The 27,394-nt window shown below is 39.2% G+C and overlaps 1 protein-coding gene across 3 annotated transcripts; it reads left to right on the top strand.

The window, feature by feature from the left end:
• On the top strand, positions 1 to 27,394 carry TAMM41 (TAM41 mitochondrial translocator assembly and maintenance homolog). Of its 3 annotated transcripts, XM_054838791.1 has the most exons (9): positions 1 to 234; positions 1,655 to 1,834; positions 3,541 to 3,633; positions 10,855 to 11,005; positions 13,173 to 13,318; positions 15,538 to 15,703; positions 17,903 to 17,965; positions 26,102 to 26,199; positions 27,121 to 27,394. In XM_054838791.1, the coding sequence occupies exons 1-8, from the start codon at positions 97 to 99 to the stop codon at positions 26,176 to 26,178; spliced, it is 1,014 nt and encodes a 337-aa protein (XP_054694766.1). In that variant the 5' UTR covers positions 1 to 96; the 3' UTR covers positions 26,179 to 26,199; positions 27,121 to 27,394. The 3 variants fall into 3 exon arrangements, with proteins under 3 accessions (XP_054694766.1, XP_054694765.1, XP_054694764.1); XM_054838790.1 differs by having other exon boundaries at positions 13,173 to 13,312; positions 15,532 to 15,703; positions 26,102 to 27,394; XM_054838789.1 differs by having other exon boundaries at positions 26,102 to 27,394.

Raw genomic sequence — 27,394 nt, 5'->3', positions numbered from 1 at the left:
CGCCGCCTCAGGAGCTGGGCTGGGCTGGGCTGGGCGGGGTGAGGCGAGGCGGCGCGGCGGGAAGGCGGGCCGGGCCGGCGCTGCCCGGCGGGCGCTATGGCGCTGCCGGTGCTGTCGAGCTCGGGGGTGAAGTTCCGGCGGGTCCTGGCGCACTTCCCTCAGGAGCTCAGCCTGGCCTTCGCCTACGGGTCCGGAGTCTTCCGGCAGGCGGGGGCCTCGGCCGAGCACGGCGAGGTGAGCGCGGCGGCCGCCCCTGGGCCGGGCCGGGCCCTCGGGCTCCCCCCAAGCCGCCGCGGCGTATGTGTGGCGGGGGCAGGCGGGAGGGCCGCCGTGGCCGTGGGCCTTGTGCGTTTCGGTTTTTCGGCGTGGAGGTGCGTTACCTGGAGCTGCCTCTGGCCTGGTGGTTGTGGCTGGTGCACGAGAGGGGGCAAAGCCCCCCTTTCCCCCCCGCCCCCCCCCCCAAATCCCTTACCGAACAGGGAGGTAGTGGGCAAGTGTCCCGGTCCGTGCTGAGGGAGAGCACCGGGGGTTGTAGGCTGCCCGGGAGGCCTCTGGGGTGGCCCCTGACAGTCGTTTTATAATTGTGTGTGGTTCAGGTGGTCCTGCAGCCTTGTGTCTGCCAGCTGGCTGTCACAGCTTGCTGCTGGCTTTAAAAAAGTTACAGCTCTTCCAAACTGTTTGCTGTGCACAGTATGAGGGCAACTTAAGCAAAATGTGTTGTCATGCTGAAGTGGCATTCTTGGTGCTTCCTCATTGTTTGAGGGTCAAGCTGCTTGGAAATAGTGATTTATTTTTATTTTCTATGTGTTTAACCTTTTTTAAGTTGTTAATAGGCAATATTGCTCATTATGGTTTGCCTATTAAGCACTCCCCACAAACGCATCTAATTTTCCTTTCTGAAAAGAGAAAAATGGGATAATAATTTCAGAGCTCTAACAGCATCTCATCCTCACACAAAAGAATGGGGAAAAAAGGTAGCTAACGGACCAACTTTATAGTACTATTAACTGATTAGCTAAGATGTAGGCCACCAATTAGTAAGCCACAGAGAGTGGTGGGCCTAATGAATTTGAAGCAATGTCACTCCAAATATAAGCTTGTTGTAGGTATGAGTTGTAAACTTTCAACTTGTCTGTGCACAGGGAATTTGTGGACTGATCTCTTCAGAAGAGCAGGATGTATATTGTACATTACAAGTCTTTGGACTGTTTTGTTGACAAAAGCAAGTGAATACACTATAAGTGCAGTTTCTTGCTGCCAGCTCTCAGATCCCTTTCTCTACCTACATCTCCTAGTTCATGGCCTTGTGTATTAGCGAAAGTCCTGTTCATGAGCAGTTTAAGCTGTTAAGCTGAGCTGTGAAGTAGGATGACGGAGATCTCATCACGTGCTCCCATTTTGGAGGGTTGAAGGTTGGTGACTTAACCAGGAAGACAGGAGAATTTTGGGCCATCTCTGCTAGACTGACTGGAAAACATATAACTTCATCAGAACCTTTAAACTGTATTTGACATTAATGCTTGGTTTTGGATTTATTTTACTCATGAAAAAATGATTACCTGGTAGTTTGACACTATGTATATCTTAGATAAATATGATTAACATTGGTTGTTTTCCGACATATAAACCCCAATATTTTTCTCTTTATCCACAGAACAATATGCTGGACTTCGTGTTTGCTGTTGATGATTCTGTGACCTGGCATATGATGAACTTGTTAAAGAACAGGAGTCATTATTCCTTCCTCAAATTTTTTGGGCCAAAACAGATAAGTAGTATACAGAGCTATGGAGCGGGGATTTACTACAATACTTTAGTCCCATGTAACGGTAGGGTAAGTACAAATAGTTTGAGTAAATTACGTCAAATGTTTGTGTGTGAAGTATTGAAATTATTAGCTTAACGTAGATTTCTGTGCAGGAAGCAAGTCTTGTAGATTGTAACTGATCCTTAACTCATAGCATCTTCAGTACTTATATTCCAAAACTGCTTCACAAACAGAACATTCATTTAAAAGCAAACAGAACAGCTGCTCTTGTGCTTTAAAGTGCAAGCAGTGCTTGGAATTTACAACTAAAGCATTTCAGAAACTGGTTTTATATTCCTTATTACTTGTTGTCTGCCAGTTTTGGTGGTTGTAAAGTGTATTGTGGGGAAACAAGGCCTTAATTTCAGCAGTTGACCATGTAGTAATAGCAAAGTGGATTCTTACTGTTTGTTTGACATAAAATGCAAATATTTAACATAGCAAGTTGGAATTTACATCTGTGTTGTTTAATGGCTAACATCCTGACCTGTGAAGCTTGTGTATAATTAATAATTCCAGATAAATAGTAATTGTCCAGCAAGTCCTACTCCCGCGTCTATGTGCAGACTGTGTTTGGTAAGGAGTGCAGATAGGAGTCAGGGGAGGGAAAGGCTATATCTATCTGTCTTGGTGTTGATTTTCAGTAACTTTTGCCATGTACAAACTGTACATAGGGAAAGCAAGTTTTTTTAAGAAGGATGGGAAATGAAGGATAGTCGTAAAAAAACGCCATGTGAGCAATATCTACCTAACTGAAGTTTCTCAGAGCACACATAGCTGTGATAATGTTGAGTACATGTCAGAATTCTTTGTAGAAAGTTGGAGAGGTAGATAAAGTAGTCTGTTATGTACTTGCTGTTTTGTTTAAAGGCGTATATATGAGGCAAGTATTTGGGGTTTAAACCTTGTTCACTTTACATAAAAAGGGATTTTGGATTTTATTTTAAGGACCAATGATCTTTGCTATGAAATTGAGGTGTTCGTGGTGCTTTTTGCCCTTATCTCCTGCTGTAATGACTCAGTCATACCACAGTCTGTGGTCCTTTGCTATCTGGAGTTGACTGCCTTTCTGTGGTGGTAATCTCTGGAAACTCAGAAAGTGCACATTGGTAACAAACTGTTGAAAGTTCATCTTTTTTCCACTTACACAAACTGAACTGCAAAATCACAATTTGTTTTCTAACATCAAAGAGCAAAAGAAAAAGACACATAAATGTCTAGGGGTTTTGTTTATTTTAAATCTCTGACAAACTATGTCTTGGGTATTTTCAATATCATAAAGGATACTGTGGATTATTCCAACTATTGTAACATTTGGCTGGTACAAAATTGATCGTAACCTTTCCAAAATCTTTTTATGAACAGTTGTATTTTAATGTTCAGATCTCTTCAGTGTCAATGTCTGTCTAGACTAGATTTCTTCGGGAGTTAAAGTATTTTGTTTTAGTGATTGATCCTGGTGTGACTTTATTGTAACTTTGATTCTTGAAAGGATCTTAAAGAATTCTGCGCGTTCCACCTTTTTTTCCCAGTTGTTTGCATGTAAATAGGAATATTTTACCTCCTGTGTTCATTAAAACATTTCAATGTTTTAATGTTATGCATCCAGGTTTTTTGTTGGAGGTGTGTGTTCCTTAGAATTAATGACAGAGTAAGTAAGTAGTAAGTTTCATGTAGTAAAAATGGTGCAGATACATGGTTTTTCAAAAGCCTTCATTTTGCTTTTTTTCCAGATGATAAAATATGGTGTAATTAGCACTGATACCCTGATTGATGATTTACTTCACTGGAAGACTCTCTATGTTGCTGGACGCCTACAAAAACCGGTAACTGTTAGTCTGTTCAGTTATCTATCTTGAAATGCAGGAAATCACAGGGCTGAAAATTACCAGTTGTAGTTTTAACTTTAACTGTTAAGGATCAGTACTGAACAAATAATCTGCCCTAATTTAGGGATCTAGTCCTAGAGGGATAATCTCTCAGAAAGGAAGTGAAAAGTAGTCCTTAATGATATTCTGTGTTATGTGGAAAAAAAAAAAATCAACCCTAAAGGTAAGTATGTTAATCACAGTTTTCTGTCTGTAGAAAATTTTGACTAAGTGGACTATATTAACACAAAGTCCCTTTAATATTAAATGTAACGTTTACCTTTTACAACAAATTATAGGAGTCACCAAAATTTAACACAGTTAAGTAATGGAAATCTTTAAAGATGAAAGCTGCTTTGCTGTGCAGTTACCATCTAGTTGATTGCATTGTTCAAGTATAACTGACTGAACCATGTGCTAAGAATGTTGGGTTTTGTTCATGTTTGTGTCATAAAAAATAGGAAGTCTTTGCTTTCCCAGGAGTGCCTGACTCAGTGTGCTCTTTCAGCAGATGGCAGCAGTGCTAAGTTAAAATTTCTTGGGGGGGGGGGGAGGAGAGGAGAACTCTGTTCAAGTCTTAGAACAGAAATTAATTATGCTTTTAACTAAAAACTTGGGGTGAAAGTTTGAATAGATTGTCTCAGCACTGTTTTTTCTCTGACTCTAGAGATTCTTTTATAGCTCGGTACAGGTTAGAACAGCTGTTATCTTTGTAAACAATGAAACATAATACATTGAGAAAAAGAACTGAAGGAAGAATTCTGAATTTCACATTAACAATGAATAGTGAGTATTTATTTTCAGTGTAACTGCATTTGCTGCTGCTTTGATTTATTTTACGATTTTTCATCTTAATATCTATAAATTATGCTTCATATCTTTTGAATTCAATGGGAGCACAAGAAGGCAGAATTTGGTATTTTGTTCAGTTGTTAACATGACAGCAGAGATATCTTCTTGCATATTTGTTTAATAGATAAAAGAAGAAATCAGTCCAAAATATTTCCAGAAAGCCTCCAGGAATTTGTATGGAGTAAAGACTGCAGGACTTGATCTAGAATTAGACTGAAAGATTACTTGGTGAATGTTTAAACTGTCTCTCCCTGTACAGACTATAAAATCACTAACTGGGATTTTGAATGTTATACTGTGTTGATCAAAATGACCAAATAATTTGTTTAGATCTGTTGTACATGTTTCAAATGTCTGCTGGTTCTGGCTTCACAACAGATTTGATGTTTTGATACATGTGTGTTAAGTGGAAATGATAGAAAGCTTTTTTTACCTCCTTAAGAATGTATAATAAGCCTCTTTTGGAGGGGACACAGGGTTAGGTTTGTTTTCTTATACACTATAATCTCTTGCATACCTTTTGCCATTTGTGCTAGTTCTGGCCACAGCTGACTGAAGCCAGACAATAGTGTTTAACAGTTTGTTTGGGAATTTTCTCCTCACTCTCATATAGAGGAGGAAGAGCTCGGTGCCTTTCTGGTGTTCCATTACAAAGCTGTCATTCCATGAGTGAAAACTATCCAAGCTCTTCTAGCACAAGAGCTAAAACATTTGCTCTGGCTTGAAAATCTTGGCTTAATTTTCACTGGAGGTTTTGTTTCTGTTATAAACGGGTTGCCCTGACCAAGTAATCTTTCCAGAATGTTTGGCAGGATACATGGAGTTTGGATTTGCCACTTAGAAATGCTAACTTTTCTTCCCAGGCTTCTTTGTTGGTGTTAAAAGTTTATTGGCTTTTCATCCTAGATGAAATTTATAACGCTGATTAGCTAGATTCCCCTTTAACTGTTTTGAAAAATTGAATAAACTTAGTTGTAACTTCTCCCTAACTGACAGATTTCCTGGAGGGGGGGGGGAGGTGGAAAGCATCTGTGCCTAAAAAGTAAAATAAATAAGCACAAGTGACACACGATTCCTTTTCCGAGGAAGAAGATTTTAAAAAGCATCTGAAGTGTTACTGAATTTTTGTTAAACATACAGTGTAAGTAATTGCTTTGGTGTAAGCAGCTGTATTTACTGTTGTCCTAGAGAAACTACTAAGAGAAGGAAGTGTTTAATAAATGGAAGTGATGTGAGAGAGAGAGGAGTATGACTAGTGTATAGAAATATCTTGTACTTTTTAGAGAGGTCTTGGGAGGTTTAGGTGTTTTTATAGTATAAAAATTCCCAAGAAGGAGTAACAGAGCACATTATTTGTTTAGAGAATTTTTCCATTGTCCAAATCTGTAGAAATATTTTTTTGAAAGAGAATGGAAAAATCCTCTTACCATAATATTTAGCAGAGTGTGAATGTCGTTAAATGGCAAACTGGAATACTGCTTTTGACACCTTTCATTCTATAATGAGATTTTCTTTGTGTCTTTTGTTTGTCTGTAAGTATCTTTGTTTACACGTGCCTGCAGTTTCTTGTGTATGAATTTCCTAGCAGCGAAGGTAGTACATTTCTTACTTTAAAATGTTGTGATGAGTGAGGGTCATGCTTATTTATAAAATTGACTATATATCTCATTTAAAATATTTAATAATTTTAGTGTCTACTGTTCATTAACTGAATTCTCCGTATACTGTAAAACCAGAATAAATTGGCTTCTTCTTTCCCCCATATGATCAGAACTTATGTCCCATGCCACATAAATTCTCTGTACTATGAAAAAGCCTTCCTTAACTTTGGTGGTCTTTAAGATTTACACCAAGAATCAACATTCATCGTTGTCATACCTGGGTGATAACTATTGCATTCTGTCTTCCCATGAGATTGTTTAAAACAACTTGTTCATAAATGGTATCGCTACTGCAGTGTTTCAGGCATTCAAATTTTGAAGCCTAGTGTGTTATTTCCCTTTGAAAAAATTCTAGTTTGTGTTAGTGTTTTTAACAAAGGAGGAGATTTTTTCCTTTTACTTCACTACAGCAAGTCTGTGGTCTTCCATGAGGAGGAATAGCATCTCTGCGGAGTTTCACCTTTTAAAAGGCTGTAACTGTGGTGTTCTTAAAACGTGTCAGTAACTTGCTGCTATTTCCAGGGCTAGCCTAAGGTATAAGCAGTTTGTGTGACTGCTTGGGGTGCCACAGACTTCTCTTCTGTCTTTCCTTAGAGCTTCCCTGTAGCAGCAAGTTATGAAAGTACATAGAAGTGAATTAACTGATGAGATTTTAAATATTAGTTTATCCTCATGACCACCCTGTCTTGTTTATTGGATCTTATTTGAGCAAGTCTGTATGCATTCAGTAAACTTCTCCCATGGTTTTCAAGGAAGTAAAATTTACTCTGGGTAGATGAATGTATTGTATTTTAATATGTTTTATCATTGTCTTTCATTTTAATGCTAAAAAATACAAAGTAATTTGCAGGAGAAGTTAGGATTTAGTGCAGAATGATTGAAACAAGCAGCCTGCATACCGTTGCATTCACCATCATATCAAAATGAGATATTGCTCTAGTTTTATCCCACTTAAAGATTTCACCATAATTGAAACATATGTTCTGAATATGGTATTGGCCACCCATGACATTGCTTTGTCAATGTCCTTTCTATAAGAAGAATTTTGGGTAGCAGATATGTCTGCTTCTCATACTTCACTGAATCTTGGTTCTTGGGTTTTTGGGGTTTTTTTTTCCTCCCTTCATTATCAAAGTATTTACATTCCTAAAGGAAAATATTTACTTCAGAGGATACCTTAGCTGTTTCAGGTTATATGTAGGGACAGAATTTCAAGTAATACTGCAACTCACTTGTGTGTGAATGGGCTTTTGGGGAGAAAAAGCAAGTTGGATAGATTTGTTCATAACTGCCAGCAGGTTCGCCTTTTAAGGTATTTGAGAGTAAACAAATATTAAGAAGCTGCCCTTTATAAGCAAGACAGCATCACTTAACCAGAACACTCGAAAAAGACAGAACCTCACAACAAGCCGGTATTCTTGGGAGTTGTTTCTGAAAGAGCATAGTTAGCCATCTTGTAAACCAGACTGACTTCATCTGTCTAATGTTCTGTCATGATATGTTTCTATATAATATAGTCTATATTACATCTGTTGGAGGGACAACGTAGCTGAGTGCAAGCAATCCAGGAAGTTCCTGGAATGTGTCGATGACAGCTTTCTCCTCCAAGTGATAGAGGAGCCCACGAGGAGAGGTGCCATGCTGGACCTTATTCTCACCAATAAGGAGGGCCTGGTAGGGGATGTCAAGCTCAAGGGCAGCCTTGGCTGCAGTGACCACAAAATGGTGGAATTCAGGATCCTCAGGGCAGAGAGGAGGGCGCGCAGCAAGGTCACTACCCTGGACTTCAGGAGAGCAGACTTTGGCCTCTTCAGGGATCTGCCTGGTAGAATACCATGGGACAAAGCCCTGGAAGGAAGAGGGGCCCAAGACAGCTGGCTAATATTCAAGGGTCACCTCCTCCAAGCTGAGTGATGCATTCCAACAAAGAGGAAGTCAAGCGAAAATACCAGGAGGCCCCCATGGATGAACAAGGAGCTCCTGGGCAAAGTCAAACAAAAAAAGGAAGCCTTGAGAGGGTGGAAGCAAGGGCAGGTAGCCTGGGAGGAATACAGAGAAACTGTCTGAGCAGCCAGGGATCAGGTTAGGAAAGCCAAAGCCCTGATAGAAATTAGTCTGGCCAGGGATGTCAAGGACAACAAGAAAAGCTTCTATAGGTATGTTAGTGAGAAAAGGAGGACGAGGGAAAATGTGGGTCCCCTCCGGAATGAAACGGGTGACCTGGTTACCCAGAATATGGAGAAGGCTGAGGTACTCGATGACTTCTTTGCTTCAGTCTTCACTGGCAAATGCTTGAGCCACACTGCCCAGGTCGCAGAAGGCAGGGACTGGGAGAATGCAGAACCGCCCACTGTAGGAGAAGATCAAGTTCGAGAATATCTAAGGAACCTGACGGTGCACAAGTCCATGGGACCTGATGAGTCGCATCTGTGGGTCTTGAGGGAACTGGCGGATGAAGTGGCCAGGCCACTCTCCATCATATTTGAGAAGTCCTGGCAGTCCGGCAAAGTTCCCACTGACTGGAAGAGGGGAAACATAACCCGCATTTTTAAGAAGGGTAAAAAGGAAGACCCAGGGAACTACAGGCTGGTCAGTCTCACCTCTGTGCCTGGCAAGATTATGGAGCAGACCCTCCTGGAGACTATGCTCAGGCACATGGAAAATAAGGAGGTGACTGGTGACAGCCAACACGGCTTCACTAAGAGCAAATCGTGCCTGACAAATTTGGTGGCCTTCTATGATGGGGTTACAGCGTTGGTGGATAAGGGAAGGGCAACTGACGTCATCTACCTGGACTTGTGTAAGGCATTTGACACCGTCCTGCATGACATCCTTGTCTCTAAATTGGAGAGACATGAATTCGATGGATGGACCACTCGGTGGATAAGGAATTGGCTGGATGGTCGCACTCAAAGACTTGTGGTCAACAGCTCAATGTCCACGTGGAGAACTGTGACGAGTGGTGTTCCTCAGGGCTTGGTACTGGGACCAGCTCTGTTCAACATGTTTGTCGGCGACATGGACAATGGGATCGAGTGCACCCTCAGCAAGTTTGCCGACGACACCAAGCTGAGTGGTGTGGTCGACATGCTGGAGGGAAGGGATGCCATCAAGAGGGACCTTGACAGGCTGGAGAGGTGGGCTCGTGCGAACCGCATGAAGTTCAACAAGGCCAAGCACAAGGTCCTGCATGTGGGTCGGTGCAATCCCAAGCACAACTATAGGCTGGGCGAGGAATGGATTGAAAGCAGCCCCGAGGAGAAGGACTTGGGGGTATTGATTGACGAGAAGCTCAACATGAGCCGGCAATGCGCGCTTGCAGCCCAGAAAGCCAACCGTGTCCTGGGCTGCATCAAAAGAAGCGTGACCAGCAGGTCAAGGGAGGGGATTCTGCCCCTCTACTCCGCTCTTGTGAGACCCCACCTGGAGTACTGCGTCCAGCTCTGGGGGCCCCAGTACAGGAGAGATGTGGAGCTGTTGGAGCGAGTCCAGAGGAGGCCACGAAGCTGATCAGAGGGCTGGAGCACCTCTCCTATGAGGACAGGCTGAGAGAGTTGGGATTGTTTAGCCTGGAGAAAAGGTGGCTCTGGGGAGATCTAATTGTGGCTTACCAGTACCTGAAGGGGGCCTACAGGAAAGATGGAGAGGGACTGTTTATCAGGGAGTGCAGTGACAGGACAAGGGGGAATGGGTTTCAGCTGAAGGAGGGTTGATTTGGATTAGATGTTAGAAAGAAATTCTTTACTGTGAGAGTGGTGAGGCACTGGCACAGGTTGCCCAGAGAGGCTGTGGAGGCCCCATCAGTGGAAGTGTTTAAGGCCAGGTTGGATGGGGCTTTGGGCAACGTGGTCTAGTGGAGGGTGTCCCTGCTCACAGCAGGGGGGTTGGAACTAGATGATCCCTTCCAACCCAACCCATTCTATGATTCTATATTCAGTTCTTACTGAAGATCTGCTTTTTATTCCAGTGTATTTCCATATATGAGGTGACTGGATTCTGTAGTTGGTCTTGAACAGTTTGAATGTTTTCTAAAAATAAACTTTGTGTCATGTAGAAGCACTCAACTTCAGTGATCTGTTCTTCATGTATATGTGATGTTCCCATTGAGTCCACAGTCTGCTCATGCAAAGTGGAAAATAAAGCCCTCCTTCTTCTAGGAGGACAGCTAATGTCTAAGAAACTACTTGAAGTAATATGATAGGAGTCCTGTATTAAAAAATAATGAAGATGAATATGAAAACTGAACTCTTTTTCCGCTTTTCCATTCTCATTCAGTGTGACAGTGGTCTTTTTTTCTTACTGCATAATCACATATGAAGTATTTCTGTTGATGCATTCATATTTACTGTTTTGATTAATCCTAAATTCATTAATATGAAAAGGTAATTTGCTCTGCAGAGATTAGTTAATGGCTGTTGCTTATAGCAGTTCTGAACATGTTTGTAAAAACAGCCTTTTGTAGCAGGCTGTTAATTCTTAAAAAGATGTTCCTTTATCTCCCACTGTGTATACAAAAGGGGAGACTCTAGTCTATTGAACCATAATAACAGGATCTAATCTTAAATAAATTTCTTACTATTTTTCATGTTGGGTGGAGTAACACTTCTAGCTCCATCTTCAGTAGCACTTTCCTGAAGTCTTGCTTCCAATGACTCTGCTTTTTCAGGTGAAAATACTGACCCAGAATGAGAATAGCAAACTGCAAGCTGCTCTTGTTAGCAATCTGAAGAGTGCAGTCACAGCAGCCTTTCTCATGTTACCAGAAAGTTTCTCTGAAGAAGACCTCTATATGCAGATTGCAGGACTCTCCTATTCTGGTTAGTATATGATGTCTGAAGTCGCTGAGGAGAAAAGCTGTAGTTGGAGCTGTGGTACCACGGTAGGAAGTCTAATGTATGATAAGTCATCTGCACTCTTGCTTTGGGCGTACACTGCTGCATGCTCCAACAACTGTATTGTGAGATAATGGGAGTTATTTTCTGTTTGTATGGATTGTATTTTGGTTTTAATGGTTGCAAACCTTGGAAAAAAAATTTCTTTCCACTCTCAATGTAAAGTTGATTCATCTGATAGACTGACCTATCCTTTATCTCTTACTTTTTCAGTGTGCTGCGTTTAAGGTTCTTGTTTAGTTAACTTAAAGATCCAGATTATAATTCTTCAATGTATGTTGAACACTCACCTCCTGGTTGGTATTTGTTGACTATTTTTTTTTTTTGGTAAGAGAATTTCCTCCTTTCTTTGGTTATGGAATTGGTATGGAAAAAAAAGTAATTATTCCAAATGACTTTTCAATACAAGATTTAGTTGTAACAATTTACTTCAGCATTACTCTTTAAATGTTGGTATCCTTAATGAAATCACTGTGAACAAGTTTACTTTGAGTTGTACTTTACACAGCACTTTCTTTGCTCATATAGAAATGCAAATTCAGCTTTTAAAAAAAGCACAGGTAAGTTTTATAAGCTGCAGCTTAATTCTACTGAGGAGTGTTACTGTTCTTTACATAGTATTTCTCTGCTCAGTATGAATTGCAATGTGTTCACCTTTTCCTTAGCAGTTTTTTCTGAATCGTTATCTGTTTGAAAGCGACAGTAAAGTGAAGAGGGTACTGGCAGTGGGATGGCTAAGGGCTGCTAAGCAGGGGTGTTTGCTGCAGGGCTGCATACCTGCCCACCTGAAACCTGTCCAGGAATGTCATTAGATTCTTGGTGAGCACTAGTGACCAAGGTACTCTTTTATATATCCTTTGAAACAGTGCAATTAACCAAAAATGTGGGAGATCAGTTACCATGCTGTAAGACGTTGAAATTGGCTTTGCTGTGTGAACAAAGCTAAAGCAATAAGACTCCTGGTTGGGAATGTTCAAGAAAATGGCTGTCAGTTACATGTTTGTGGATATTCTGTTTTGCTGCCCTTTGAAGTCTTACTTTTCATAGGATATACTAGCAGACAAAATTGATTTTATGTGTTACTCTCATCAGTCCCCTTGGAGACTGCTGAAGAGTTGTTCATGCTTTAATTTGGAAAATGTTTATCCTTTTATTTTTTTTATGCCTTTTTTTGAGAGCAGTGGTCAATACCATTTGTATGGGAAGTATTTGTTTTGTGGTTTGGCATAAATTGAAATAAACTAAGTAATGCTAGCAACTTGCCACCTTGCAACAACATGTATATCCTGAATGCAGGAAGTGGGGAAAATTAATTGATCCAGGATATTGTTTGTTGATTATGTACTGCACTGGGCCTCCAACTCCCAGTTAGTAATCCTGGGAGCTCCCACTGTAGTACCTAACAGGGGTAGATAAATGCTTTTTTTACAGACTGTCTTTTCACTTACTCTCTTTGAAACTTTTCAGTCATGTATCATAAAAGAAAGTGTAAGGGTCAGTAATGTAACAGTGGTGTTAAAAGGAGTTGCTTTTTGAAATTACTAACAAAATAAATGGCTAAGAGGAAAAGATGGTACTGTGATCTTACCGTGACTGCCATTAGCTGTACTTCAGGTACTACACTTGAAGTGCAGAGACAATGCAAATTATTTCCTTTCAATATTGGAAAATTGAAGATTCTTTGTTTCAAGAAACAAAGTATTGGGGCTGGTCAATCTGTTCAGTAATCTGTTGAAACTGATGTGTGGTTGCAAAGAATAGAACGATGTTACTGCAGCTTTCAAGGCTGAACTTGACAGCTGGAATTTTTTTGTTGTCCAAGTGAAAATGTGGACACATGAGTTGATGACATTACAGCATATCAGAGGCCACGTAACAATTCTGAATAGTTTTTTCTGTGTTTGAAGGTATTGGAATAGTATTTTTTTATTATTAGGAGGTGAACCTTATTGTAGATTATATAGGCATTGGTGGAATTTGAGAATAAAGTTTTAGATGGCAGCTTTGTACAGTGTTGGTTTCTGTTACATTCTCCTCCTTTGAGTTTTCCGTTTTTTCCTAATGAATTAACTGTTTTTCTTTTCTTGACCAGGTGATTTCAGAATGGTAATAGGAGAAGACAGGTCGAAAGTGCAGAACATCGTGAAACCTAATGTTCCCCATTTTCAGAAGCTGTACAGTAACATATTACAGGACTGCCCTCAAGTGGTATATAAGCACCATCTGGGAAGGCTAGAGGCAAGTGTTCTTCAAAACATTTTTAAAACAAGCAAGTGGAAGTGCTTTATCACATTGACAGAAGGCAAGAATTATGCCGTACTCTAAGGCAAGCAGTTGTAGTCACTGTACTTGCTATTTGTTATATTTCTGTTGTTTAGTTAATTCTGCAGCCAGAAGACTTGCCTTAAATACCAGTCTCTGCATATGTAGTAACTACTGTTCATTTTCTTTGAGTATGGGCACAGAACTAGAGCCCTAGCAAGGGAACAAGAGAAGATTATTTTAAAATGTGTGTTCTAATGACTACCATATGGAAACAACAGTCTAGAAGTGATGAATAAACATATGGTTTGTGTTAAAAAGATTAGGCCGTAACTTAGAGGTGCAACTTTCTGCAATCAAAAACTGCATCTCTCAAAAAAAACCCTAGAGTGCTAGTTATGAAGATCAGTTGACTAAACCCAAATGAAATTCTGGCATTATCTTTAAATACCCATACTAAAACAATTTTTTCCTAGTATTTGGGAAGCAGGTATCCAAAATGACCGGTATCTTGAATTCTATCTTTCTGACATAAGGTATAAGTGTAACATTGCAGTTAGGGGAGAGATGCCACAGTCCAGGTCCAACAGCAGTTTTTCTTCTTGTAGCATAGAGGTCTGTGCGTGAATATCCAAGTATGATATACACTTAAATGTGAAGTTAGAAATAGCATGGGTTGTCTCATGGACATGGACATCTCTTTATCCTCAAGTCATCTTGGTAATTATCTCATGAATGCCTCCTTTTAGGATGTATCTTTGTTAGAAACTGAAGTACAGATATAAGCGAGCTTGAGTACAGTAAACAATTTTATTGCAATGCTTTGGAGTATAGCGTGGGCGAATCTGTATTACACTGCAGCTGTCTCCATTTTTTCTTATCAATGTGCTTTTGAACAGTTTAGTGGAAGAAGTATTTAAATGAATTTTGAAAAGAATCAGTAATGCTTTCTCCAAGAAAATGGCTAGTTAGAATACTGCTCCCTGTTGTGTTACCTTTAAACAAATCCTGGTAGCATACTACAAATATGTTGTTGGATAATAAATCTGTCCATAATTCCATAATAGTCCTCAAGGTTGTTGATTAAATGCCATCATTTTACTGTTCATTTTGAGCAAAGTGCTCTAATACTTTCTTCCTCACAGCTTGGTCTGGTTATTGGCAGTTACTCTCCAGACTGACGAGGATAACTGCTATCAGGAGTGCTGTTTAATGCAGAATAGAAACCCCTTCTCCAAGTATACATTTTCGGAGTTACAGAGAAAATTCTTTCTTAAAAGATTCCTCAAAAACAATTGAAGGCAGACACTAGTTCTTACAGTTCTGGTTCAGGCGCGGATTCCTCCCACATACTGTTAAGAGCCTGCTCATTGTCGGCTCCCTCTGTAGTCAGTGGGTGATTCATCTGGATATCATTTTCTCCCCATTGACTAAAGGGTGTGTGTGTGTACAGGGCAACTAGACTCCTGTCTGATGTCTCCATGAACTGTCTAAAAAGTTGTGTGGGAGGAATCGAGCGCTTCATATTTTCCTCCAGTTTTGGAGAGATCTGCTTCATTATGCATTTTTCAGTGTTTGTGCTTACATTTTGTCTGAATGCGTACAGGCATGCATGTTGGTATCATTGTATTCAAAAAAGGGTCGTTGAATTTCTGATTTAGATTGTAAAACGTGGAACGAATGTTTCCTTCAAATTATGCAAACCAGATGTGGTTTGAGTTTAAAGCAGAGCAAATGTTTTTCAAACGAAACTTGAAATAAGTGTGTGTATAGTTTGATTATATTCAGGCAGAAGAAACTGAGCTAAGTGGTCTTTTGGGAACTGTTTTTTCTTTTTTTATTGTAGTGTACTTATGTTTCCAAAGGAAATTGGAGAGAGCAAAAATGATACAGTTTCAATGAACAGTTGCTTGCAGAGGCAGCAAGATCATGTACATTAGTCTTCCCTTGGATAAAAATTAACATCTTTGCATCAAGTTGTTATTCAGGTTCAGAGCTGAGATACTGCATTTCCCAGTGCTTGGGAAGTTTTCATTAGCATTGCAAATGACTTTTACCAGTGAAATGGTTCGTGTTCTTCGTGATACTTACCAGTGGTCAAAGATAGCCGGAAGACTTTTCTGACTTCTTTGAAAAAGAAAACTTGCTTTATTAACACTGAATGTTTTTACTGTCTTATTTCTTATAACTTTCAGATTGATAAAAGTCCAGAAGGTCAATTTACACAACTAATGGCTTTGCCAAGGACTCTGCAACAAAAGATAACTTCTCTGGTAGACCCTCCTGGAAAAAACAGAGATGTGGAAGAAATTTTACTGCAAGTTGCCCATGACCCTGACTGCGGATTTGTGGTGCATCAAGGTAGGCCTAGATCAGTGGCTGTAATCTCATTTAAGACATGATAAATATACAGGCCTATTGTACTATTGTACCTGTTCTTTGAGTTCAGAAGGATGATTTAGAGAGAAGGAAGATGAAAACAAGAGGTTAGTCTTGAGATACAGTCCTAAAAGTATGATTTGATTGCAAACAGGTTCTCTGAAATACTAGCAAATAGCATTCCTACTGATATTGAAAGATGTGTTTTGGTTTGGATTCTGAAAAAAAGTAGGTCTAAGCAGGCCTACTAATTCTTAAAGACGTGTAACTCCATTTGGGATGCTTTCACCTTCAGTATTTTATTGGCTGGCATAACTTCATCTAAATACTAAGCTCTATATCCTACGAGTCATACATCACAATGCTAAGTTAATGCTATAGTTTGCTGGCATTACCTTTCCCAGTTTTCATAGTTAGTCCAGATACCTGAGCTTCTGCAGAAAACTCTGGCTTTGAGGAAACAGATTGAGGTGTTTCATCATCAAAGACAGCATCTCTGAGGCAAAGATAATGTTGTATGAACAAGGTAAAACTTATGATGCAGACATCAATGTTTTATTATTCTGCAGAAAAATGAAAGCATTTAGTACTTGAAGAGTCCTTTACATCTTTGAAGAACTTGACACATCTTAGTTCCAGGTGGCCAATTTGCAAGCTCCTGGAGCACAGCAAGAACTCCCTGGATGCCCAAGAGCCACTAGACGCTAGCCAAATGCTGAGAGAGTGCTTCTGCCAATTTCTGTTCGGGGAAATAAAACTCCTGAGGCTTGCAGTTCTCCACTGGCAGTATCGGATGAATTGCACCTGGACATCGAGGTGTCCATTTTTCATGTCAGTCTGTGGCAGCTTCTATGCTGCTATGGCTGCACTGCAACAGTAGTATGATAATAGCTGAATCTGGGAGCAGGAGTTGCAATGGTTGTGAGGTGCACATAGTTTTAGAGCTCGAAGTTGTCCACCCTGAGCTAACTGTTCTTGCAGTTCTGATTGTGTAGGGTGTTGCAAGCATGGCTGGCACTGCACACAGTGGAGCAGCAGTTCAGTATCAAAACATTGGATAGATCTATTCTTCTCAAGCCAAGCAGTTTATACTCTTAGGAGAAGAAATCAAAGCCCCCTTTTCACTTCCGTGGCCAAAAGATTTTCCTAATTCAAGAACCTGAGTAAAGGACAGGGCAAGCCATTTGGTAATCGTACAAGACAAAGCTGATTACTCAAGTCGAATTGCATTCTCCCTAGGTATCGTACTAGCTCAACATAATTTGTTCCCTGCCCCGCCCATACCCCCCCAAATTATTTTCCAGTGGAATATTGTATCCCTCTTACTTGTTCATGGATTTCCCTAAGCTTTGTTCTTCATTATAGAAGTAGCTTTGAAAGAAGGATTTTAAAATAGTATTTGAAATTATATTCTACACTCTGGTTAATGCAGAAGAATAACTTACAGTTTGGAAGACTAACTCTGGGACTGCTGCATTGCTACATTTTTAAGTATTTAGTAATGTACAGTGGTTTTGTTCAGCATGTATCAGTATGCTTTTATATGTATGTGTTAGAACAGATAAACCATTTATTGAAATGTACTAGCATTTTACATACTATTCCATTAATCCCTAAGAATCACTGGTCAATGAGAACTAAATGTGGCACAGTGCAAAGTAGTATACCAGCCTTTTCTCCAAAAGCTGATAATTTAAAAAAGCCAGGAAAAACACTGCACAAGATGGACATGTCTACTTGATCAGAGAAGTGCAAAATCCCAATTTCATACTGAAGTAAACAATGAGTATAATTTGTTCTGCTCTAGAAAGTTAATATGCTGGCACTTAAATGAAACAGCTCTGGATCCTTTGTGACTAATCATCTTAATAGAGAAATAATGGGAACACTAAATGAATTAATTTGATCAATTCCTACTGGTTGTTAGCTGTTTTAATATTGATTTGAGGGTTTTTTTATGTTTTATATAAATAATTTAAAGTAGCTTAGAGAATATTTTCAGTTAGTATGACAAAGCAGAACAGAAACAAACTTTCTTGACTTAAATGTATGTTTTAATTGCAGGCTGGCTTGATTGTATAACTGGAAAAATATTTAACTTTTTTGTGCATGTTGAAGGATAAAAAAAATCCCCACCAGACTTCTGGGATGGGTAACATCTGTGTGCTTTTCTATCTGCAGGCATTTCGGGAATTGTGAGATCTTCCAGTATAGTGCAGAGTGCTAAAACCATACTAACAGCTGGTAAGAATGTGTGTGATTTCTATCAACATAGGCCTTCTGATTTCATAAAGTAAAAATTATAGGGCCCCAAGACTGTCTTGTTACAAGAGTTTAAAGAATAAACTTTGTGGGTGTCTAATTGAAAGCCCGATATAACTATTGAGAAATTGTAAAATGCGAAAAGCAATTGGAGCCTATGTGACTCTTACACAAACAAGTAAGCAAACCCCCCCCAACAACCCAGAAGTAACAGAAAACCAACTTCTGACTTCAATTTCAGTTTATATGTGGGCCAGATTTGGTGGCTGTGCACTAGTTCTGCTCTTTTTGTATTAAAAAATGGAGTTACTTTATAATTCACTCTGGCTTTCTATATGTGAGCGGATCCCTAAATGATCAGTACATAGTGGTGTGTTACATAGACTATAAGGTTATTTCATCATAAAATAAAGGAGGGAGTGAGTTTTGAGGGAGAACTTTGATAGGATCCAATGTTTTTGTCAGGCTCAGAAAACAGGTGTGTATTTGAAGACATCATGTATTCCAAACTGAACCTATACTTGGTGAACATCAGATATTACTGTAACTCTCATACTTCAAAATTAATTACTTTAAGAAAAGAGTTCAGTATTACAAAGTCAATGTGAGAGAAGGTGTAGAAGGGGAAAAAAGGACTTGCTTGTGTAGAAACATGGGAAAACTAGGGATGCTTTTCAGCTATCAAAGCCTTCTTAACTGAATGAAAGTTACTGCCAGTTACAAAGCTGGAGCTTTATCCTGTTTTCTGAGTTCTGAAATAAATCTGACTTTAAGGTGCCCTGATGTTTGCATTTTAAAAAGCTGAAAGCACTGCAGCTCAGTTTAAAAGACAAACTTAAGACCTGAGCCTTCATTTACTTAAAATTGATCAGGAGGTAGTCTTAATTTCCTGCAAAGTGAAAAATCCTCACTGCTTGCATGAAGCTGCTCAAATAATTTTCTGAACTCATTCATACCTATTCCTAATTCTTCCACAAAAGCAATTATGAACAAATGATGCTATTACTGGTTTTAAAAGCAGCTGTATATAGCAGCTGTTTCCTGCTGAGCCATCCTTATCAAACTTCTACAGCTGCTGTTCCCTTCCCATTTAGTAGTAAAGTTGGTGGCTCCATGTTATACTTCATACCTCCTCGTAAATAAACACAAGTTGCAGTGTTCCAGGACCATTAGTAGTCTGCTGAATCAAATAAGCAGGAACAGTTGTACTTTTTATATGCTTCTGTTAATAGTCTAGTCACTATTAACTGGAGTAAGTATAACAAAACTATTGCCTAACTTTGTTTAGTAGCTGGAGGAGACTAAGGACGTAACTCCAACTGAGAAAAGCAAATTTTTTGTTTTCTATGAGTTGGGCATGTTGCAGGTAGGAGTTTCTAGTGTAAGGTTTCCAACCATATTAGTGAGTTTTTTCTTTTAGGATTTGTTGTCAGAATTACCTGCTAGTGGTCAAGACTTCTTATATTGTATCATGTCTCTTGTAGAAATATCAGCTTGTAACCTATCTGTTTCTAAAGCCATGCAGAGTAGATTTTGTAGAGCAAAATAATTGGAGGGGAGGGGTAAAAGACAGCGTTATCACGTTGAATTCGGTGCTTGTGAAAGTTAGCAGCCTGACTGATCCATGAAGCAAAACTCTGTGTAACTGCAAGAGTATGAATAAAAGTAGTTAAGATTTGTCAGCTTATTTATGCTCCCCTTCTGTCTGTTCTGATAGATAGAAAATCACCTCTGGGAATCATTAGCTCCTTTTGTGTGTCATGCAGTAAATCACTTGCAGCCTACACTGTTAATGAGACTTTTGGGAGGTCCTAATGCATCTTTAGTAGGGCTTGTAATTTTTACCGTGTTTTCTGTTTCATGCACCTGAAACTAGGTATTCATGAAATGCCATTTCTTCCCTTTGTCTTAACTGCTTTTTGGTTTCTATATAGTGTGGGGTTGTTTGGGTTTTTTTATTTTAAAACAAAATTTAGTTATCTTCTAACCAGCCCATTACATAGAATGATACTTAAAAACATGTATTTTCTACCAGTGCTTTCAGTATTGAAAATGTAGCTTTGCAGTTTGATTCAGGTAGAGCAAAGGTATTGTGATCCTGTGCTTCAAACATTAACCAAGTTTGAGTGAGGCTTGGGAGATTTTATTTAGCATAATTTAGTTTGGTTTATTTTAACTGTATTTATGCACTTCTGCCAGCATTTGTCCAAAACCATTAGTAACAGAATTCAGGATTGATCCTTTGGGGGTTACTTACAGATTATGTGCTGAGGGAAATGAGTTAGATCTGGAAAATGACTGTTTCTGGCATTGCCTAACCTTTGAATGTTGTTTAGTGAGCGTGGAGCTTGCCTGTAGAGCTAACCTTCCCGAGCATTGCTGTGCAGGCCACCCTGGCTGGAGAAGGAGAGTCCTCCTGCTTCAGTTAGGAACAGGAGTGTGTCTGTAACGTGTGCTGCTGCACGTAAAATAAATGTTGCCTCACTTGCTCATGTAGGCATAGCCCTGCTTCCCCACCAGCCTGTGTGTGGGCCTTACCTGTGATGTTTTTATAGTCTTCAGTGATCTTCCCTGGAATTCAGGAGGGATAGGTTTTGGAGCTATTTAGTAGAAGCCTTTTGCCTGCTTTTTTGTGGGTTTGTTTAGGTTTTTTTGGTGGTTTGTTTGGTGGGGTTTTTTTTAAATACTTCTCTCCAAATATTTATGATTGAAATTATGTTAAATCTAGATGTATCTTCTAATGAAGATTTTCTTCCAATCACAGTTTCTAAATTTAAAAACTTTTGTCACTAGGGGGCAGGCATTAATGCTGTTCACCTTGCTTTGCCATTTCTTGGGGCTCTTATCAGCTAATATTCATATAGATACATACTGTACACAGACAAAACATAGTGGCTCTTACATAGAAGGTCTTTGCTTGACTCATGCAAGGAATGTGCATTACAGGAAAGTGTTGAGCTTTTAAATTTAATCCCTGAGGATGCTGTATGGCTTTCTTCATTCTTTAACCAAATATTGTCTAATGTTCTATTCCCCTAAGACCTATTTTCATACTTTCTAGTAGAAACTTTAGGAAAAGTATTATGACTCTGTCCTTCTGTGGTGCTTAAGTTAAGAACAGCAGCTAAAATGAGAATTATGAAAGAGGTTCATGAAATCAGTGGTTCCATTAAATAAGCTCTGGCTGGTTTTTTTTTTCTTGCTGTTTCTAGTAACTGTACAAGTACTTTTGTCCTATGTCTGCTTGCAAAAGAATTCGTTTTCGTTTCATGGCCATCATTCTTTTTGAAATGTAGTGGGGGACACAAAATTTCCTTAGCTGATTGTTTTATCTGAACAACAACAAAGTGAAATGCCTGCTCTCTGGTCTGTAGCATGGTAGTCCAATGTGCAGCATGTTTCCAAATTAAATGTAAATCAGGAGTAGTCGTTGCTGAGATGGCGTGCTGTGTATTAACATTATTGGCAAGGAGCACAAGCAAAATAAAGAATTTCAACCCATTTAAGAGAACTTTTTTCATCTTCCTCTGCCAATGTGGTTTTAAAGTTGAGCTCAAGCTCTATGTTTTTGTTTGTTGTTAAATGCCCTATTTAGTTTTTGAAAATGTGCCTATGTATTCCTTTGAGTCTGTGGTGAGATTGCCTCTCTGTTTCCCATTAGAGATGGCACCGTCATTTGATTTATTTTCCCATATAGCCAGAGTCTGCGTGGTCTTTGGGAACTAATTCTGAAGTTCTTATATTTAGCTCCTCTCAAGGAGATGTTGATACTTCTTTAGCTTAGATTTCTTCTTTATATCTTACTAGAGGAATGCTGCAAGCCTTGAAAATTTCTTATAAATAAAACACTATGAATTAAAATTTCTTTGCCGAAAGGGTTATCAAGCATTGGAACAGACTGCCCAGGGAAGTGTTTGAGTCACCATCCCTGGAGGTAGACGTGGTGCTTAGGGACATGGTTTAGTGGTGGACTTGGCAGTGCTGGGGTAACGGTTGGACTCAGTGATCTTAAAGGTCTCTTCCAACCTAAACAATTGTATGATTCTAAATCATCAGCTGAAGCAATTGTTCAAGATATTTTTAAGTTAGCACAACTGCTTGTAGGAGCTCTGAATAACATGTTTTCTTAGAATTGGGATGTTAGTATACTATGCCTTCAAGGTGGTGTTTGTTTTTTTTTTTTAAACTATAAGAAACAGCTTTACATATAAAATGTTCTGTAGAATTGTGGTAACTGCTGTCTTCATCAGCTGCCTGAGCAGATATTGCATACCACTGCACTTCACTGTAAATAAGTGTAAAAAGTTTACATGCGTCTGTGCATGATGCACTAACAATATAAAACTATTTGCCTCCACATGACAGCTCTTCAGCAGTATATGCATTAGTCTTTCTTCTTTTAAAAGGAAATAAAGACGACTACAGCCAGGCATATCTACTGGGAAACTTTGGGGGACTTAGAGCCAAGTTACTATCTTATCACACTAACACTTCCAAAAAACTGAACATGGATCATTAAGTAAAACCAGATACAGCTTATGTTTACACCGAAATGTTGTGGTCTTGATTCCATGTGCATTAGGTCTTTGTTCTATATCATATAGTGGAAAAATCTAAAGGGGAGGTGGAACCACTAAGTCACAGATTCATAGCTAAAGTAGAAAGACATTTTCATGTGGTCCAACTGCTTTGGATTCTGAGACTGAGCCATAATTACAACCATTAACTTTTACTACAGATGTGACTCATCACCCTGAGGGCTGCTTTAGAAACCAGCTGTATGTATAAACCTGTATTTTGCTTTGTAGCATGATGTGCTAGGGCAGAAATGTAAGCATCTTATTACATAAGACTCTAGTGGGTGGAGTTCGGTAGAGCGCTTCCTGCAGGGGAAAAATATGAAGGAGAAAAATATCTTCATGTTGAGCTGCTGCAAGAGGCAGAGTAGGTTGGCAAGCTCAGAACAAGCTGACTTGCAGGCTGTGGTGTCAGCGCAGTTAATTACGGTAGTGCAGGGCTGTATCAGCTGCGTTACTGTTGATTTGCCACATACCGTGGCTTCCAGAAGTACACTGCCGTCATTGGAATGGCAGAAGAGCATCGATTCTGGCAGAGCAATTTCGATATTTGAGGGGCTGTATCCTGGAAGTATAGGACCTAGGAGATTGGACAGTAATTTTCAAAGCTGTACAGTTACATAGTTTTAACTTCGGGGATTTGAACCACTTCTTTCACGTATGTGCTATGCCTGAGCTCAGCCTGGCCATGTTCTGCAACTGGAATTCTTACACTGTGTGCAATTTTAATGCAGCTATGTGAGACACTTCAGAATTTACATGATTATTTACTTGTTACTTGAGATGCTGCAAAGAAAAGCCCGTTGTGATTTCGTTAGTGTGCTCGCTTTTAGCAAAAACCTATTAAATATAGAAAAGTTTGAGCTTACATATGGGATGCACGTGGTTTTGTAAGTTGAAAATATATGCGTGGATGATTCCTTACAAAAGGTAAAGTTGAGTTTATTTAAATTGCTATTAGAGATGCAAGAAGTGCAAAACTGATTATATACAGCATATTTGTTATGATAGGCTTTTTACTCTCCATCACATTCCTTCAGAAATAGAGCATGCACTTTTCCCTATTACTGCGTTCTCATTTGACTTCTGGTGACTCTAGACTGCTAATACGGAATGCATTTTTCACTTAAAGTATTTTATCTATATTTGATTACTTTCTAAGGTCCTTTCAAAATCAAATGTTATCATACCCTTCCCCCCCCCCCCCCCCCCCTCAAAAAAGTGCAATGCAGTAGATGACTAAACCTGGGTCTAAGTTGCTCATTTGTTCCAGAAGATCTTTCCTTGCATTCTGGTGTGTCGTACTGTGTGACTTTTGGCTGAATTGCTTCTGTGTTCTTTTAATCAGTCTTGTCAGGTAAACAGTGTTCTATTAAATAAACATAAGAAAGGCTGTAGTAAGTATAATGTACCATACTTCTTAATCTGTGCATGTAAGTGTCAAAATCAAAGCATTTTTTTAAATGCTGCACAACTTGCCATTTTAGTTTTGAATTTAAGGGTGTGATTAGACTCTGTTGTAATATGAAAAGCGACTCTGTTTTATGTTGGATTTGGGGTTTTTTGGGGGTGGTTTTTTAATCAAAAAAAGCTGAAAGGAGGAAAAATAAGTAGTTTCACTGCTAGGATCTCAGAGGCCCACTGAAATGCCAAGACTAACAATATTTTGGTTTTAAGTTTCCAAATACTAGATGACTAAACCCAGCAAAAGGCTGTGTCTTTTTTTACTCTAGGTCTACAAGAGAAGGCTCATCTCTGGTAGAACTTCAGGGAGTGTTTAAGGATGCACTTAACAAATTGTGTGGGAGTCATCCTCAAACTCTTTGCATCTGAAACTTGTGAAAGCTTGGAGGCAATGACTGCTGCAAAATCCTTCTGTATCTTTATGAAATTGAGAAATGCCTGCCTTCATTGTAGGCCTAGCATCAGTACGGTATTTACCAAAGTTCACTACTTGTGAGCTACAGCAGGGTGATGCTAGTGTATGACCGCTATTCTGGCTTCTTATGAGGTTTATTGTAAACAAGTGACAGGCGGGTTACTCTGAACCAATTTTGGTCCAGACTACAGCCCTGTGACAGGATATTCACGCTGGTGTCCATTGTATACTTCTGATATTGGCAGTGCTGCCAGATTATAGTTGTATGTCATCAACTTGTTGTTTTGGCTTCTTTCAGTTCACCTGGGTATGTGCCTTATTAATCTGGTTTTCCATACCCATCATCATTTCAGTATTATTGGTTTTTTACCTAAGGACACAGATGTCATTTCATTATGCGAGTCGAGCAGTTTTATTTTCTTGCAGATGTGCTATTCTCTCAGTTATGAAATGGTAGCTGCCATTAGTTAAGATGAGGCAATAACAAAATATTGAAGAAGGTTATAATCTACTTTACAACTTGTTGAAACCAGAACAGATTTCTACCTCAACAGTCAGCAGCACGTTTCGTATGAAAAAAAAAAAAATTCATTTTTAATTCACAAGCCTTTGCATAGCAGTGCTCTGGGTTTGTTTCTCCTGGAATGCTGCTGGTGATGTGCAGTGTTTGATTGCATTTAATCAAGATGGGCATCAGTGTGATGTAGACCAATTCTACACAGTTCGAATTGAGAAGCAACAAGGCAACCAAGTGCCTGACGTATAGCATCAAGCGAGGCTAACTAAAATACGATTAGCAGAAGAAATAGGTAAAGCAGGATTTGGAAGTATAAAGCTTGCTGTCTACCAGTCATGCAGAGTTAGCTTGTCTTGCTTGAGCAGACTGTTCTCTTGTCCTAGTTCACCCCTCTCTCTCCTTCCCTTTACCCTTCAGCAAAATTTTGGCTGCACAGCTTTGGGCATAATCTTGATGATTAGGCCTCATCTAATCTACAGAATCTGGTGGTGGGCTCCTGTCTCAAGAGCTGAAATGCTTCGACAACTAGATTCTTCTCACAGATGTGGCCAGCTAATTAACCTGCATGCTTAACAGCTTGTTTTTCTCTAAATCCTGCTTGGGTGTCCTGCTGCAGAATATAGTCTGTTGGGTTGCTGGTGTCCATCACCAGGCCGGAGTACAATCCTACTCAGCTGGACACGCTACCGAGCAGTAGAACAGACAGGGCTTGAAAAGCATTATGTATTGGTTTGGTGAGGGTCTGCAGTAGACACAGGTGGTTTAAAAGCCTTCCTATATTTAGCATTTAGTAACAATGATGTAAATTCTGTACTAGTATGTAAATGTGTACTAGTTCAAGAGTTTTATCATGAATATCTACATTTGCTATACCGTGGTCATTGTCTATACATGCTTGTATGCAACATCGTCAGGCCTTCAGAATAAACCTACTAAATTTTGCATGCTTTGATAGTATTGAAAGTATTTTTGTGTGTCATTATTACTGTTATAAATGTGACAAAGGTTATTTGCATGTCTGCCTGATGGATTAGGTTGTCATTCTTCTAGGGAAATATTTTATTTAATGTATTAAGAACCTAGTATTCCAGTTAGCCTTCCTAAATGTTGATATTTTATGGGTTTTGTGTCTCTTTTTTTTTTAGGGGCAAAGAAATCTATAACTTACAGTATGAAGAAATTATATAAAATGACAAAGGGATGGTTAAGGAAGACATCTTGAGTCTTGACATACTGTGTTTGGGTAAATAAATGGTACTTTTTCTCTAAATATTTTGCAGATGTTGCTTTGCCAACTTGAGGAGATTAAAACTCATTTGAGAAGTTCATTCTAATAATGTACATGCCCAATTTTACTGCTAAAATAGGAACTGTTGTTAGTGGGGGAAGGTTCGATGGTAATAGGGCGAAGGAATTATACTGTGTAAATACTGAAATGAATTTTCCTGTATGCTATAGCTTAGACTTTTAGAAACCCTGAGTAAAAAGGATTGATTGTACATATGAATTAAAAACCAAAGCCACTCATTTTCTATGTATTGCTAGCTTTATTTTCCAAAGTACCCCCAGGCTCTTTCAAAATATTCACTGTCCCAATTTTACTTCTGTCAGGGAGTTATGGAACTGGAGAGTCCGTTGAGTCTTAATTAGATATGAAGCTGTCCTCTTGAAATACATTATTTCTGCACTTACAAGTTCAGCCTTAGAATCTTCTGAGGATGCTTACTGGGTGCTTCTGCAGGGTATACTTGATGAAAAGTAAATTCTTCCTCAGAAGTGTGACCTTCTGAATCCAAAAACGTTGACAATGACTTTTAGTCTAGGAAAGAGCATTTGAAATGAGAAACTTGTCAGGTATTGCATCCTTTCATAAAAATTGTATGCTCCTCTCATGACACTGAGATGACAACTGCCCAGCTCATAGCTAAGCACTGTCAGGCATGTCACAGTTGGGAGGAAAGTCATACTTCCATTGACCTTCAGGACCTACTTGAGCAGCTTTATGGAATGTGTGTTGTTTGGCAGAAGATTTCATCTAAGTGCTATAAAGTGGGGAATTTTATGAACAAAAGTACCTATTGTTTGAGTTTTTTGACTATTATTATTTTTCTGAAAATACTGTTCACAAAGATAAAACTTGTTTCCCCTTGTTTAGTTAAGTTAGCTAAACTAAAGAAAATTGGAGTCTTTACATAACATGTTACATAAATCATGCCGTTAATGGACATTTCTGGCAGTATTCATGTGTGACACAATAAATTTGGAGCATCTGTTGTAAACAGAAGATTTTTCGCACTGAGTCAGGTGGGTTTGCTAATTTTGGATGGTTTTCTTAATAGAAGGAAATTGAGAGAACATTTTATTTGTGAGAGTGTCAATGATAAAAACAATTTAAAGGCAAAAAATGGAAATAAAATGTATTTTTCCTGATTAGCATG

Source organism: Grus americana, chromosome 11, assembly GCF_028858705.1.
Source record: "Grus americana isolate bGruAme1 chromosome 11, bGruAme1.mat, whole genome shotgun sequence".
Classification (NCBI taxonomy): Eukaryota; Metazoa; Chordata; class Aves; order Gruiformes; family Gruidae; genus Grus; species Grus americana.
Note: the sequence above shows the minus strand (reverse complement) of the source record. Positions and strands in the feature narration are given on the sequence as shown.

What these genes read in the sequence shown, in the direction of transcription:
- TAMM41 (XM_054838790.1), top strand. Translation starts at nt 97, where the DNA reads ATGGCGCTGCCGGTGCTGTCGAGCTCGGGGGTGAAGTTCCGGCGGGTC. An exon ending in TAGTCCCATGTAACGGTAGG is followed by an intron (nt 1,835 to 3,540) that starts GTAAGTACAAAT and finishes CTTTTTTTCCAG; the next exon opens with ATGATAAAATATGGTGTAAT. An exon ending in TGCAGGACTCTCCTATTCTG is followed by an intron (nt 11,006 to 13,172) that starts GTTAGTATATGA and finishes TTTCTTGACCAG; the next exon opens with GTGATTTCAGAATGGTAATA.